This window comes from Nuphar pumila, chromosome 4 (assembly GCF_984573655.1).
Source record: "Nuphar pumila chromosome 4, dmNupPumi1.hap1.1, whole genome shotgun sequence".
Classification (NCBI taxonomy): domain Eukaryota; kingdom Viridiplantae; phylum Streptophyta; class Magnoliopsida; order Nymphaeales; family Nymphaeaceae; genus Nuphar; species Nuphar pumila.
This window is the reverse complement of record NC_143252.1, coordinates 45,805,688-45,821,701: the sequence shown is the minus strand read 5'-3', so window position 1 is coordinate 45,821,701 and position 16,014 is coordinate 45,805,688. Positions and strand designations below refer to the sequence as shown.

At 35.9% G+C, this 16,014-nt stretch overlaps 1 protein-coding gene across 1 annotated transcript in view; it reads left to right on the top strand.

Annotated features, from left to right (window-relative positions):
• Positions 1-11,946, top strand: part of LOC149840154 (phospholipase D beta 1-like) — a 134,461-nt gene extending 122,515 nt beyond the window's left edge. Inside the window, exons 6-9 of the mRNA XM_090005009.1 lie at positions 10,565-10,633; positions 10,714-10,861; positions 11,391-11,539; positions 11,812-11,946. Coding sequence (XP_089861135.1) covers positions 10,565-10,633; positions 10,714-10,861; positions 11,391-11,539; positions 11,812-11,946 — 501 coding nt within the window. The remainder of the gene's footprint in view (positions 1-10,564; positions 10,634-10,713; positions 10,862-11,390; positions 11,540-11,811) is intronic.
• The last annotated feature ends 4,068 nt before the right edge of the window (positions 11,947-16,014 follow it).

The window sequence follows — 16,014 nt, the reverse complement described above, 5'->3', positions numbered from 1 at the left end:
ACATTTGAGTTTTAAAACACCTTAAAAAAAACCCTTTAAAAACACTAGTTTTAAAAACTAAAGTTCAAAATGAGTTTTTAAAATGAATTTTGACTCTTCTAAACCCCTAACACTAACCAAGACACTGACTAACTCTAGTCTAGCCCTGACTTACTCGAATATAGCGCCACCCCGAGTGGGCCCTACTTGAGTTTTTCAAAAAGCGATTTTAAAACTTGAAATTGAAGGAGTTTTTAAAAGATTTTCAAAAGTAAACTTAAAATTAGAATATTTTAAAATGGCATAGGGTTCTAACCGAGTCAGAACTTCTTTGGATATGGGGCCAACTGAGTGGGCCCACATCGAGTTTTGAAGAATTTTGAAATAAACACTGAAAATGGCTTTGAAAAGGGGTTAAAATCAGTATTTGAAATTCAAGATCTTTGAAAATAGGGTATCAAGCAAACTGGAACTCCGAGTTAGAGTCCTGAACTCTTAGGACTCTGAGATTTTGGATTTTAAAAGACAAATGAAAGAATTTTTAAAAGATTTTATCAAGAAATGATGAAATAAGTCAGAAAAACACAGCCAGGGTAGACTCCTAGTTCGACCAACCTCTAAAATAGAGTCCTGAACTAACTGGACTCTGTAAAATGACCTAAATTTTGAAAACAAATGGAAATAAATGAAAATGGAATAAAAACAGACTTCAAACAGACTCCTGACTGGACTAGGACTCTAGGACAGAGTTCTGATCGGACTAAAACTCTAGATTTTTTTGATATTTTCTGAAAAACAAAAGAACTTGTCAAAACAGTGAAAACAATAACGAATATTGAAATAAAAGAGAGTTCTGATTCAACTGAGAGTCTAAGGACAGAGTCCTGATTGAACTAGGACTTTCAGATTTTTGGATTTTCTGAGAAATCAAATGAGAGAATTTTGAAAAACAGTTAAAAACAGGATAAAATTGAAGTTTTGGTTTAGAGTCCTGATCTAATTAGGACTCTGAGAAAGAGTCCTGATTCGATCAGAACTCTAAGAATTTTAGTTTTATGATAAGCAAATGATGAAATTTAAGCAAAGCTTTTGAAAACCAGTGAAAATAAAGTGAGAAAATCAATTTTGGATAGAGTCTTACTTCGATCAGGACTCTGGGGTAGAGTCCTGATTTGATCAGGACTCTGAGATAAAATCTCAGAATTTTGAAATTCTTTGATAAAAGTGTAATAGTTTTGGTAGATCGAAAGATTTCTGAAAGATCCTCTCAAAATTGAAATCAGGATCAGAGTCTTGATCCAACTAGAACTCTCTCAACAGAGTCCTGTTTTGACTAAAACTCTGAGTTTCTAACTCTTTTTGAAAGATTTGATTGAAAATGGATAAAAATAGTTGTAAAAGATTAGAGTCCCAATCCAATTGAAACTCTGAAGAAGAGTCCTGATCCGACTGGACTCTTGAAGAAGAGTCCTGATCCAACCAGGACTTTGAGATTTTGGCCAAAACAGAAGATTTTAAAAGGTTTTCTTCAAAAACAGGTAAAAAGGTAGTGAAAAGTAGAGTTCTGATCCGACTGGACTCTGGAAAAAGAGTCCTGATCCAACTAGGACTCTTAAATTTTTGGAGATTTTTGACAAGTAAAGGAATCCAGAAGCGACACCACCTAAATGGGTTTCATCTGAGAATTGAAATCAATTAAAATTTGCATTTAAAATAAATCCAGATTGTTTTCTGAGAAAATATTTTGAAATATGAGGTCCTGGGGTTGGAAAATGATAGAATGTTGAATAAAAACCCAGGTTTTGAAATTGATTTTAAAAGAAAAGTTTTAAAACTCAAATTTGGATTGAATGTTTTGAAAACAGGAGTGCTGGATCTCGAAAATGAGATGTAATGACATGCAATGATATGCAATGCAATGATATGCAATGCAATGAAATGGTATGCCGAATGCATGCAATGATATGCAATGACACATGAAATGTAAGTACTGGATGAGGGTAAAAATTTGGGGTGTTTACAACTTCTCATGGCCAAGTCTACAGCAGGCACCAGAGTCTTGTTTCTTGTTTGGAATGATCCGGGGTCTGGGAGCATCGGACCTATTAAATGGGTAAAGCACTTGAGCCCTTGAAATAGTATTGGCATAGCAGTAGTTTCTGGTTTTTGTTGGTTCTAATCATGTTCTAATGAATGGCCATGTTCTAATGAATGGCAAGTACTGTTGTTTTTTTGTTTATCTTTTGGATTTGGGTGGATGTTCTAGTTTATGAGGTAAGGTATGTTTGGATGCTCTTTAAAAAAAATGAAAAAAAATCTCATGAGAATCAAAATCATGTGATTTGGAATCTCATGCGATTCCAATTCTCATGATTGGTTTGGTTGGTGTGGGGAAAGGAATCTCATTTCTATGAGATTCATCTTTTTTTTGTTGGTTGACACGGCTGCAAGACTCTATCAGAGAGGTGTTGAGCTCGCCAACGGCGTTTTCCGACGAGCTCCCCGCTTGATTGCCCCCTTCCTCTCAATTGCAAGTCAAATTTTTTTGGGAAGACTGAACAAGGGCTCGCCGGCAGGAGCCCCTGTTCGATCATAGGGAGGGCGGTGGAGCTTGCCGAAATCTTGATTCCGGCGAGCTCCTCCCTCGGCAGCCAATAAAACCCATTGCAAAAAGAAAAAAAAAAAGAGCTACAAGGCCGAAATAGGGGCTCACCAAACAATAAAAAAAAACACGAATAGAAAGAGGGGGACCCAAACAGGGGCTCGCCAGGCCTCAGCCCTTGTTCGGTCGTTGGCCAATGGAGCTCGCCGGAATCTCGATTCCAGTGAGCTCCACCATGCAACCACCTTCTGGTGATTTTGCATCAACCAAGGAGAAAAGAAAAACAGGCTCGTGATTTTTTTGGCGAAGCTCCCCCTTCAGGCGTCCTTCCCTCTTTCCAGCAATATGCAGGTGGCTTCCTCTTCTTCTTCATATAGGCAAGAAGAAGGAGATGAACGTTGGGGTCTCAAACCTCAACGTTCAACTCTGCAGCCTTTTTGGTACACGGCTAGAAATCACATGGGCCCCAAATCTCATGTTTGGTTGGGCATGAGAAATGGGGCCATATGGGAATCACTTTCTCATTTGAATGAGAGAGTGATTCTCATGAGGCCCAACCAAACATGCCCTAAATTACATTCATGAAAATTTTCTCACTATATATATATTTTCTTTCTAGTGAAATTGGAACTGCAATCCTACAATTTGTTCTACTTATTCTAGACAGAATTATCGGCATTGATTGGCTGGAGTTTCTGCAGCGATGGCATGTACTCTGGTTGTGGACACATTTTCCTCAAGCTTTCTTGAATATGTCTTGAAGTAATATAAGGAAAAATAGGAAGAAAGAAAAATGATTAGAATCATATCAACGCACATGTATGTGCATGCACACAAATGCACAGGTACTCATACACACACAACACGCGAAATGTATATGTGAATATCATGGAGAAGACCAATATATGTGCCCGTAATATGTCAGTGATATTGTGAATATATGTAGCTAAATATAAAACATAAGAATAGAGATAAAACATAAACACATGGATGCATCTGTTTGTATAAATTGTGTGGTTTTTTTCCATATGAAAGATTGGGAATACCAAAATGTTTCTGCATGTCATTCCTTTTAGTAGGTATAACCCCAGCCAAGTAAGAACTTCCCATGTGATTTTGAATTATGTAAATTACTTTGAAGTATGAGCCACCATATACTTCTCATTCTTTTTATTGACTGTGCATTGATTTTATTGTGAACAGGATCTTTGTATGAAGACACATGATGAAGAGACTCGGAAATTTTTCAAGCATTCAGCAGTTCATGTATTGCTTTGCCCAAGAATTGCTTAGAAGAATCATAGTTGGATCAGGCAACAGGTCACCATTTTGCTAATATAATGGTTGATTGTTTGACCTTTCTTTGATAGATGAGTCATTTCTTTGACAATTTACACTGCCAATTTTCTTTGGAAATGTACTGTTTCTTAAATGTTCATGGGACATGCTAAAATTGTAAATGCAATTTCTTAGTCATAACTATCAGAGGATGTCTGGTTCAAATCAGCAGACATGACCCCTATTGCCTTAAAATCACCTTCTCAAATGCCATCTTCACGTGGTAAAAAATCTGGCCTACAGGTTTTGCTCCCAAATAGTTGTGGTATAAGTTGACATCTGATTCTTTTGATTCTGGATGTCACAGACAAAAGAATGTATGGGATGTGTCTCATTTTCTGAGTTGAATAACTCAGAAATGGTTCTATTCGGCATTTGATGTTGGGTTCATCTCATCAACGTCTGATCCATTTGGACTTGCATTAGAAATAATTATTTTCTGGTAGATATATACTGATGCAAACATGCTGAAAGAAACATGCTAAATGGGGTTTTTCAGCTTTTCCAGTGCTTTTTTTTGCAGTTCCAACCCAATAGATGTGTTCAGCATGGTCGATTTATTAGGAATTGACACCCAGATCATGTGTTATCCCTTAAAAAAATGATATTTGGAGCCTTGAAATTTTACAAAGATTTTGAACCTTATAAAAATCCACCCGTGTCAGAATCGACCACTCCAGGACCTATGTCACATGGGTGCGACTGCGGGGGTGCGGCACTTTAAAAAAACTTGGGTGCGGGGGTGCGGCATTTTCAAACAACTTGGGTGTGGGGTGCAGCAAAAATATAAAAAATTATATATATATATATATATATATATATATATATATATATATATATATATATAAAGTCCAAAAGTTGGACATAAATGACCCTGAGTGCATTGACTGCACCCAGGGTTAGATTGACCGCATCGGGTGCGACGCGGGTGTGGCACCTAGTTGGAGAGTCCCTGTGACATAGTCCAAGAGCTTATCCCTTTGAAAGCAAGTACGCAGATCTCATCTGTACAGTCAGAACTTAAAAATAAAACAAAAAAAGGCCAGAAAAACCCATTTAGCATGTTTCATTTAGCACATTTGCATTACATACATTAATTTCTTATATGTTTATGTACATATATGCGTGTATGTGCAAGTGTGTGCCTGCACTAGTCTGAATGAGATTTGTCACTGATAAAGATGTAGATCATACTCAATTTCAGATTTTGTGCGTTTGAGCTGGACTTTGTGAAACAACTACTAACATTCTTTTTTATTTTGGTTAATTATTTATGGATGTCATGTTATATGACAATACATGCTTTACTATCAGTTGTCAAATTTGTTTTGGATATCACAAACCAAGATCAGATATCATTATGCTATATAAAATCCTTTGAGTAGCACAGGTGGATGAAGCCAATGCCCCAGTTGTAGTTGTCTAGGATGTCTGGCCAACTTGTTGCAGCCATCATCTTTTGCCTCATGTCATGAGTTCCATAGCACTGAATTCTATTCCTTGTCAAATTGAGATAACTTTAGAAATCTGTGTTTTTATTGTTTCTTGTGGATGTATAAGCTTTATTACTGTTTCTATCTCAACTTTATAGATTGCTGATTTCTTCTCTCAAGTTGGAACTTATTTTAATAGTTTACTCTTATTTCTTGTTAACAGAAAGATGGAGTGATCTATACACATCATCAGAAAACAGTGATTGTGGACTGTGATTCCGGTAACAAGAAGAGAAGAATTGTTGCTTTTGTTGGAGGTCTTGACTTATGTGATGGGCGATATGATACTCCTGCACATCCTTTATTCAAGACCTTACAAACTGTGCATAAAGATGACCATCGGAACCCAACTATTCAAGTAAAACTTTCCTCACTTTTTTCTCAATTCCTTCTCTTCTTACTGTTACAACATCTTTTACATCTGTCTAGATTCTGTACAAACATCATTCATTGCTTAATTTCTTGTTTTCATAAGTTTATGTGCCTCATGTTAAGGACAAATATGCAACTTTACTTTTATTTTACATATTATATATTATGAAAGTGGGTAGGTTCGGGTAACTTAATTTATATTTTTAATACATGAATTTTTATGTGCATCTTGATTTCAAATTTCATTGCCGGAGTATTCGCCTACCAAAGCCCATGTCTAGCCTATGTCACATGGGTGCGGGTGCACGGCACTTTCAAAAAGCTTGGGTGCGGGGTTGCGGCAAAAAAAAAAAAAAATATATATATATATATATATATATATATATATATATATATATAAAGTCCAAAAGTTGGACATAAATGACCCTGGGTGCGTTGACTGCACCCAAGGTCAGGTTGACCGCATCAGGTGCGGGTGCAACACCTAGTTGGAGAGTCCCTTTGACATAGTGTATAGCTTAATTGAAAATCTGTAGCTCTGCTTCTGTGCTGATTATGCTTCTCATGTCATGCATATATATTTTATACAGATGGTGTTTGGTTTTTGTTATATTACCTGTCAACTGGTAGCATATAGTTCAGACCAAGGTCAACCATAATATGAACCAACCAAGTGTGGCTACGTTCAGAATTGGATCAGATAGTCTCAAATATGTCATGATCCAAAGCCAGGACAAAAAACGGATATAAAAATTATATCGATAATGTTTTATTAAAACTTGAAGTACTGTGGTGTTTGCCTACATTTTTTGCTTCCCACGGTCTCATGTACAAGTCCCACCAAACTCCTTACATATTTAACTAAATTAATGGGTCTGAGTCCAGATTGTGTTAGATTAGTAGTGTAAGTTTTATGAAATAGGTTTTTAAAGATATATTTTTGATAAAAACATTTTGTGAAAGCCAGACACCAAATAATAAAAATCGGCTCACACTAGAGTGAGATCCGGGTCGAACTCAGGAAACAGGAGAAGAAACTTTGTATTTCACAGAATGACAAGCTTTATTGCCTTTAAAAATAAATAAGTAAAAGTAACTAGCTATTACAATGTGTTACCCTCTTGCAGAGAGCTCAAAAATAATAAATGGCCTTATTACAAACCCAAATTAATGAAATAAATAACCCTAATCTAAAAGAAAAGAAAAAGGGGTTTTCAGTTGCTTGAGCTTCTAGTCCCTTTGATCTTCACTGCTTCCCTTTGACCTGAGGATGCTACAAAAGGCTTTTAGTTTTTCACTCTTAAAAGGTTTTGGCTCTTCTGAGAGGCGTTTTAGGGACTTTTATGAGACCTTTGAGAGCTCTTCAGAAGTACTTTTGTTGGCCTATCGCACGTTCAACCACTTCCCTGAAAAAAAAAATTACAAAACGAGCGGAATAAAGTAAAGAAACTATACCAAAATCTAATATTCCAAACAAGAAAAGCAAGAAACCTAAGTCACACGGACTCGGCTAAAAGGTCGACGCACCCGCGTCGCCCGTACCCCACACGGGTGCGGCTTCGGACACGGGGCGGATACGATCAACGAAGTGTCGGACTCGGTCAATGCACTGGGGCCGAGTTCGTCTATGTTTTGGACTCAATCAACTTTGATTGAGTCTATTTTTGTTCATTTATTAAAATTAATTTTGGACTCGGTTAACTTTGACCAAGTCTATTTTTGTCCATTTATGATTGTTATATATATATATATATGTATATATTTATTGTTATTATTGTTATATATATGTTGTCAACTTTGACCGATCAACTTATTGCTTTAAAATTTATAATCTTATTATTGTTATATATATATATATAGTTGTGTTCCCGTGTCTAAACATTTTGAATTTTCTCTACACCCGTGTCGCACTCGTACCCGTACCCGCACCCGCACCATGTGACATAGCAAGAAACTAATTTAGAAAACTATAACAAACTTGTAACAATTAACTAGCATGTAACAACTAAACTAACTAAATAACAAACTAATTAACAAGCTATATAACCAACTATATACCAAACTAACTAAATAAAAACAAGAAAGAAACTAACATGTAACAATTAACTTAACAAACTAACTAATCTTAAAATGAATTAAAACAAACTAACTAAGAAAGCAAGAAAACAAGCTAACCGAATTACAAGAAATGAAACTACCAATTAAGCTAATTGACAAGAAATAATAAACTAACAAACTAATATTTAACCACTACTCTAACTACTGTACAGAAGTGTAAACTAAATAAATAAAATCTGGAACTTATTAACTATGATTTCTAATTAACTACTACCAAACAAAGAAAATGAAGACTAACCAAATAACTAAGAATTCAAGAGATCAAAGACTAACATGTCAACTAACAATATTACTAAATCAATAACTAACTAATAGTTGTACGAACTTTAAAACTAACTATAATAATTAATAAAGAATACCTAACTAACCTATCTAACTATTCATGAATAGAAAGAAGAAGAACAAAAATTGGCTAATGTTTTAATTAGCTAAATCTAATTTAATTAAGCTATCAAATTAACAACTAACTAAAATTAACGTGACTCAATTAAATCTAACTCTAGTTGTGGGATTTAAACTACCCTTCTACAGCAAAACATGATTTAAGAAAAGAATATAACTATTCTACTAAAACTGATAATTGCAATAAAAGGAATTTGGCTAAACTAAGTTAATCCTAAACTAATTTTTAACAAATTCAATTAATCTAATGAAATTAATCCTGATCTAATTGACTGAAAACAGAAATTAAAAACATGAATTAAAATGGCTAATAAAAAAGAATAATGACAAATTATCTAAATCGGCTAAAATTAAAAACTATTTAAAAACGATAATGGATGAATTAACAACTAAATTCTAATCTAGTTACTAAAAATAAATTCTGGAATTAAATATTACCAACTAACTACTGAGAAACTAACACAAATGTTAACTAACATTAAAAGACGTGATTTAATCAATGCACAAACTACCTATTAATGAAAATAATCAGACAATATTCAGATCTATCTACCAAAAATAATAAAAATAAAAAAGATAACAAAAACCCTAAATCGATTAATTAAAAAGAACTGGAATTAATTAATTCAATAAATACCAAATTAAAGAAACTAATCTAAATTGATTTAAACCTAAATCTGAACCTAAATTATTTTAAAATCACAAAACTCATAAAAAGAAACTATTCTACAACTAACGATCTATGTTAGCTTGCATGCAATGACACAACAAAAACTAAACTACGTTGTATGCAATGCTACATATGATATCTATATTTTTTTTCTTTTTCTTTTTGCAATGAATAAAAACAAGCAATCTAAACTAAATGCAATAAATATATGAAGATTAAACTATACTATATGCCATGATGAAATATGATACATGTATTCTACGGGATAAATAAAAGCTAATCTAAATAATAATGTATGGAGAGACGGGGGAGAAGAAGAAAACCTCACAATTTGCCTCCGATGGAGGGGTTGAGAAGAAGAAACGATCTTTCCTTCAAGTTGCACGTGCCTCCTACGATGGGAACAAGAAGAACCGGCGTCAGAAGGGATTAGAAGCAAGAAGAGAATGGGGAAGAAAGAAGAAGAGCAAAAGGGAGAATCGGTTGGGAACGAAGAGGAGGAAGAGAAGAGAGGGAGAGAGAGAATAGGGCGTGTTTTCTCAAGAGGGAGATGCCCCCCTCTGCTGAAAAAGATGTTTTTATATTGTAAATCTAGGTTAAAACTAAAATTTCTAAAAAGGTCAAACTAAGTTTTAAAAATTCTAAAAACTACCCTCATCTAAAAACGTGTTTCATAAAAAGTGACTTCTAAACAAGATGGAAAATGTTAGTTGGAATTTATAAACTAATTAAACTACAACCTAAAAAGTCCTAAACTAATCAAAACATTGAAAAGCGCAAGAAAGATTTGAAAATTGGCAATTTCAACTTTCTTTTGATTTTAGAGCAGTTTCTCAAAAACATTGATAAGAATGAGTTTTTAATGCCTTTTTTCGATGGATCATGCATAGAAATATCTGTATAGAATGCAAAATTTATGCATGATCAATTAAATATCTCACAACCTGAAACCATGTAAATTTTGAATTGATCTGGATCTGACCTGAAAATTAACTAGATTCACTCTTTCAATGATCATCTTATAGCTAGCTAGGCCTGGGTCAGGCTAGCATCCATTGTGGATTCAATCTGTTTATAGCCCTAACTACGAGGGGCCATTATAGCCATATGGATAACCAAAATTTATGGAGGTCCATCTCAAGTGTGACAAAAAACTACTTTGCAAGGCAGACTGTTGATATGTTCTTTTTTGTACAGTGGATAATTATTTCTCTACTGATGTGCTATCTTTACAGCCAAATATAAATGGCCCAAGGCAACCATGGCATGATTTGCATGGCAGAATAGATGGCCCAGCTGCATATGACATCCTTACCAACTTTCAAGAGTGCTGGACTAAAGCTTCAGAGCGCCGAGCACTTAAAAGACTGTTACATTCTGAAGATGCTTTGCTGGACCTTGCAGCAATCCCTGATATCTTAAGCTTGCAGGATGCTGCACAATTGCGTGCAAATGAAGCAGAGGATTGGCAAGTGCAGGTGAATTCTCATTCAAGTTCAAAATTTAAATGTTTCCAATAGAAAAAGAACATTAATAGAGCACATTAACTTTACGTATAGATGATAATTTTGGGCTTTTATTAACATGTAGATTTTCCGTTCAATTGATTCAAACTCGGTGAAAGGATTTCCTGAAGATCTGAAAACAGCTCCCAGCAGAGTCAGAGGATAGTTATTTTTTTGGATTGGTTTTCTGATATCTTAGATCTGTGAACTTATTCATTCTGTTTTATTTGGCAGAACCTAGTTGCTGGAAAAAATATGGTGATTGATATGAGCATGCATTTGGCATATATTGAGGCTATTCGGGCTGCACAACATTTTATTTATATTGAGAACCAGTACTTCATTGGATCCTCATACAACTGGCCTTTGCACTATGAAAAAGGTATGATTATTAAGGATGCAAATGGGTGGGCAGGGACTGGGTCATTCTTGACCGGTGGACCAAACAATGTTTACTTTTGTAAAGTATGTCCAGCCTTCGATCCCCTTCTGACTCAGGTCTCATAGTGGAATATTGGATCAGGGTCTAATCTGAGGGTCTATGATGCTGGCCTACTGAAACAAATGAATTCTTATTGGTTTTTATATGAAAAGCTAGAACAGATTGTGTTATATATTTATTGTACCACAAATCCTATTGTATATCTTTACCTGATTATGGAGCCACATGGGACGAGAACCAGAACATTCTTTGCCTGATTTTGGATCCTTTATGTTTCTATTTCATCTTGATTTGGATTCATCAAGTCATTGTTTTATTACTTGGGCCCATTTTTGGTTATTCATCCTTTTTGTCTTGTAGACGTGGAGATGTATCTTTTCATCTTACAGGTGAAAAAGGTTTTGAAAAATGCATATTAACTTCCCAAATTTTACATTCTTAGCTATTAAAAAGCTTCTTATCATTGCAGATGCCTTCAATCTAATACCTATGGAAATTGCTCTTAAAATAGCAAGCAAAATTGAATCAAACGAAAGATTTGCAGCATATATTGTTATTCCAATGTGGCCTGAGGGTAAGCCAAAAGACATTTCTGTGCAGCGGATTCTCTTTTGGCAGGTGAGATTCGGTATGTCTGAATTTGTAAAAAATGACACCAATATCTTCAATCATTATGATAATATAAAATATGCTTTCATTTTGAAAAATGAAAATATGCCTATATTATCTTATGATCATGTTGTGTTTTTCCCAAGATCCTTGGAAAAATGAGTTCAGATTTTCTTCTGTGATTTCAAATGTTCTGAGTATCTTATAATCCATGAGCTTGACGCTTATTGGCTGTTTCCAAGCGAAATGCTATAGTCTAGTTCTTCTATTGATATCTGCAGCATGAAACTATGCAAATGATGTATGAGACAATCTACAAAGCTTTGGAAGCTGCAGGACTTGAGAAGACATATAAGCATGAGGATTACTTGCTTTTCTTTTGCCCCCCTCTGCTGAAAAAGATGTTTTTATATTGAAAATCTAGGTTAAAACTAAAATTTCTAAAAAGGTCAAACTAAGTTTTAAAAATTCTAAAAACTACCCTCATCTAAAAATGTGTTTCATAAAAAGAGACTTCTAAACAAGATGGAAAATGTTAGTTGGAATTCATAAACTAATTAAACTACAACCTAAAAAGTCCTAAACTAATCAAAACACTGAAAAACGCAAGAAATATTTATGATTCTTTTTTGCAAAATTGTCCTCGCCTTTTGAGCGATTTACAAATCAGACCATGCCTTCAATTTTGCAAATTGGTCCTCACCTTTTTTCACCGTTAGTTCCAAATGGTTTGTCTGTTAAGATGGTGTCAAACTAACCAGGGTCAAACAATAACTATGGTTAAATGTCATGTAAAATGACTATTATGTACTCTCTACCTATAGGGGTTTTCTCCCAACAACCCTTTGCAATCTCTCTCTCTCTCTCTCTCTCTATCTATCTCTCTCTCTCTCTCTCTCTATATATATATATATATATATAACGAGTATTTTCAGCATTTTTTTTTGCAAATTCAACAATGTGGTTGAGCTTGGCATGGTGAATTTGTTAGGAATCAAACATTGGATTATGTATTTTTTATGATAAAATGTAATTTTAGAATGCTTGAATATTTGTGAAGATTATGAGTCATTGATTTTAAAGCCTTAAAAAAAATCCTGTTTAGATCAGATGATTCAATAACTGGTTCTTATAATTAGATTCAAGAGAAAAGAACAAAAATCCATGAAAATCACTGTTTAGACATTAGTTATCATATTCAAGTGACTATACTTTTAAAGTATTGCAGGTTTTGAGAAGGATGGATGTGAAGGCCTCCGACAAATTAAAGGTGGCTATCACCAACCGCTTCAGAACTAACACCATGTTGGTGGTCGAAGGCCTGAAATCAGCAAGCAAGCCCACCAAGAAGAAGCCTAAAAAAAACACTGATAACCAACTTAAAATATATGTTTTGCAAAATGGTCCTCTGTAAGGGCAGAACTGTCAGTTTACCAGCCCTTTACAATTATTTTCAGAAAATATAACAGATGTTAACCTCAGTGATTAATTTGCAATAGTTCATAAAAGGTGAAGATGCAAAAAAACCCTAATATTTAAGCAATGTTGTCCAAATCCATGGGCAATCAAATCGTTTGCCAAACGATTAAGGTGAATCCGCCCCATACCGATTCTCAAGTGAATCGTTTTAAATCGGCAAAAAAACAAGTAAGAAATACATCGTGCCAATCAGAACGTGACATGTGTCAAAACCATTACATAATATTAAAATAATATTAACATTTTAAATCTAAACAATTTTTACATTTATTAAATATAACCGATTTGGGTTAGTATCGTGTTGATTTTCGCTGCGAATCAGCCAATACTGACAACATTGGACCCAAGTATGACAAAAACCCAATGTGGATGATCAATACGAGATAAGTTTGTTCTGATAAGATTTTATAGAAAACAAGTAGGGACATTCAAATCATCGATCTTGAGAGAGAAGACTATAGATACTGTACATGCAGAACTACAATCAAAACAAAGCAAACCACAATTTAAAAAAAAAAGAAGAAAACAAAACAAGACAATATTTTCGTGGTTCAGCGCTCAATCTTACATCCATGGGAAGCGAAAAATCTACTAGTTAAAAATTCTTATGGTATGGTCTGCAAAATATTTCTGAATCGGGTCATGGATCAAAAAGGGTTCAGGATTCAAGACACCCACAACAGATATGCACTAGGATTGAGATGTCCATTTCATAAAAAATGTCAGTTTGCAATATCTAAGATCGTTACATACGATCCTCTATACAAACCTATCTCATTGTTTATTCCCACAATGAATCTGCAGTCCATTTTCTGTGGCCAAGAAAGATTGTGATGAAGCAGATCAATGTCTTTTAGGGACCATATAACACATGATCTTCAGCCCAACTAGGGGTCGGCATCAAGCCGGGCCGGACCCGTTTCGTTTAGAGCTCGGCTCATCGGGCTTTAAGTGTAGCCCAGCCCAAATCCATTTGTAAATAATAATAATTAACAAGTTCCCAACTTCCCATGCACCCAATTAATTACTTTTCTAGTTTTCATAAATTTAATATAACTAATTAGGTAAATAATAATAGTTATCAACTTATATACTATGCAATAGTTAATTTTTTTTATTTTATATTATTAAAAATAATAAATAACTCAGGCCCATCGAGCCGGCCCGGTAGACCACAGGCCTGGTCCATATATATAATGGGCTGAGTTTCAGTCCAGTACCTAACAGGCCTGGCCCATGCTTAAAACCTTAGCCCAAACCATGGCAGGCCAGGTCGGCTTGGCCCATCAGGGCTGCCAGCCCGTTGCCTACCCTTAAGCCCAAGGATTGCACCTGCTACCCCAAAGGGGTTAGAAATAGTGGGATGAGGCCTGGACCCGTAGACAGGTGGTATAGGTTCAAATCCTACAGGCACTAGTTCCTTGCATTATAATCGAAGCAAGGCAACTCCTTGAGCATGAGGGGTGCACTATGGTTTTAGGCTATCGGAGAAGCGATCACAGGTTGGCAGGCGTAGTCCAGCACGACCAGGTCTCTCACTTCGAGAGGTGGTTTCTCCATTCCTCATGAAAAAAAAATTGAGCCATGTCTGAGGAGAGGGTGTTGCGTGTTCTCTCCCGAACACGTATTGTAGTTACAGTGCGTGTTCAGGGTCCCGACTGAGCGCCGCGTGATGCTCAATCGGATGTACGGGGGTACCATACACTGCCGTACAGCCCAAAGGATGGTGTACCTGACTGAGTGCTATACGGCGCTCAGTCGAGACCCCGAACACGCACTGTAGCTACAGTGCATGTTCGGGGATGCACATATAACCTGTCCCCCGTGTCTGAGTACCTATTGTTTACATTTAGCTCGCCAAGCCTATTTTACGATTTTGAACGAACTCTTTTCCAGCGGAACATGAGCTGAGCCACAAGTGGCTCGGCTTCTTTCCCAGCACTAATGCAACCCCAAGTATTAGGATTATTCCGTCCCTCTTCCTCTGCCTACTAATTAATGGTCCCTATTGGGTTTAAGCGGATCTAAACCTGGATCTAGGTACAATGGAGACGGTTATAAACTTATAATCTTACATGCAAGGATTTGCAAAGTATTACATGTTATGCTGCTTTTTTTCAGTCATTCCAACCTTCAACTGTTTGGATCTATCCGACCCAGTTTCAGAACCAACAACATGGGACCCACCAAGATCTGAAATCCAAATGCCAGTGAGTATTGGGCCTCACGTCTCTGGTATATCCTGATTCATGTCTGGATGGGTGTGACTCAAGTCTTGTACTGTCAGACGAAACCAACTTTCATAGCAGGTCGTGATAGCTGGATTCGGGTCCCATAGTTTTACCTCAAAATGTGAGATAGAGGCCCTCTTTAATACGAAAGAGACCCTTTTACAAACATCTGGTAAAACGACTGCCTGGTGGGTAGGGGTGTCAAGGGGTGGGGTTTGGTTCGGACCCAGGTAGAACCAGACTTGAACCAGATTTTCAGGTATGGTATCGAGTTCAGACCTAAGTTTAATCGGGTCTACTATAAAAGAAACCATACTCAGACCCAATAAAAACTACATGAACTAGACCTGAAACATACCCGGTAAAATAATATTTTTATTATTTTTACATTGAAAATTTGTGGGCCTTAATCGGAACTTGGGTCTAGTATAAAATTTCACAAACTATACCCGGATCTATGTATTTATCAGACCTTCGAGTCCAAACCCGAGTCTTAACCGGGTATTCTTATTTGTCACCATACCCAGATCCTTTAGGGTTTGGTCCGGGTTAGGTCCTTGACACCCCTACTGGTGGATAGTGGGTAGGGGTGTCAAAGGGTCGGATCTGGTTTGGATCCAGGTGAGACTGAATCTGAATCTGAATCTGAACTTGAGATGATGGTACTGGGTCTGGACCTTGGTTCAATCAGATTCATCATAAAAAGCCATACCCACGTCATGAACCAAACCCAGTACATTTCTAGTAAAATAATATATATATATATATTAAATT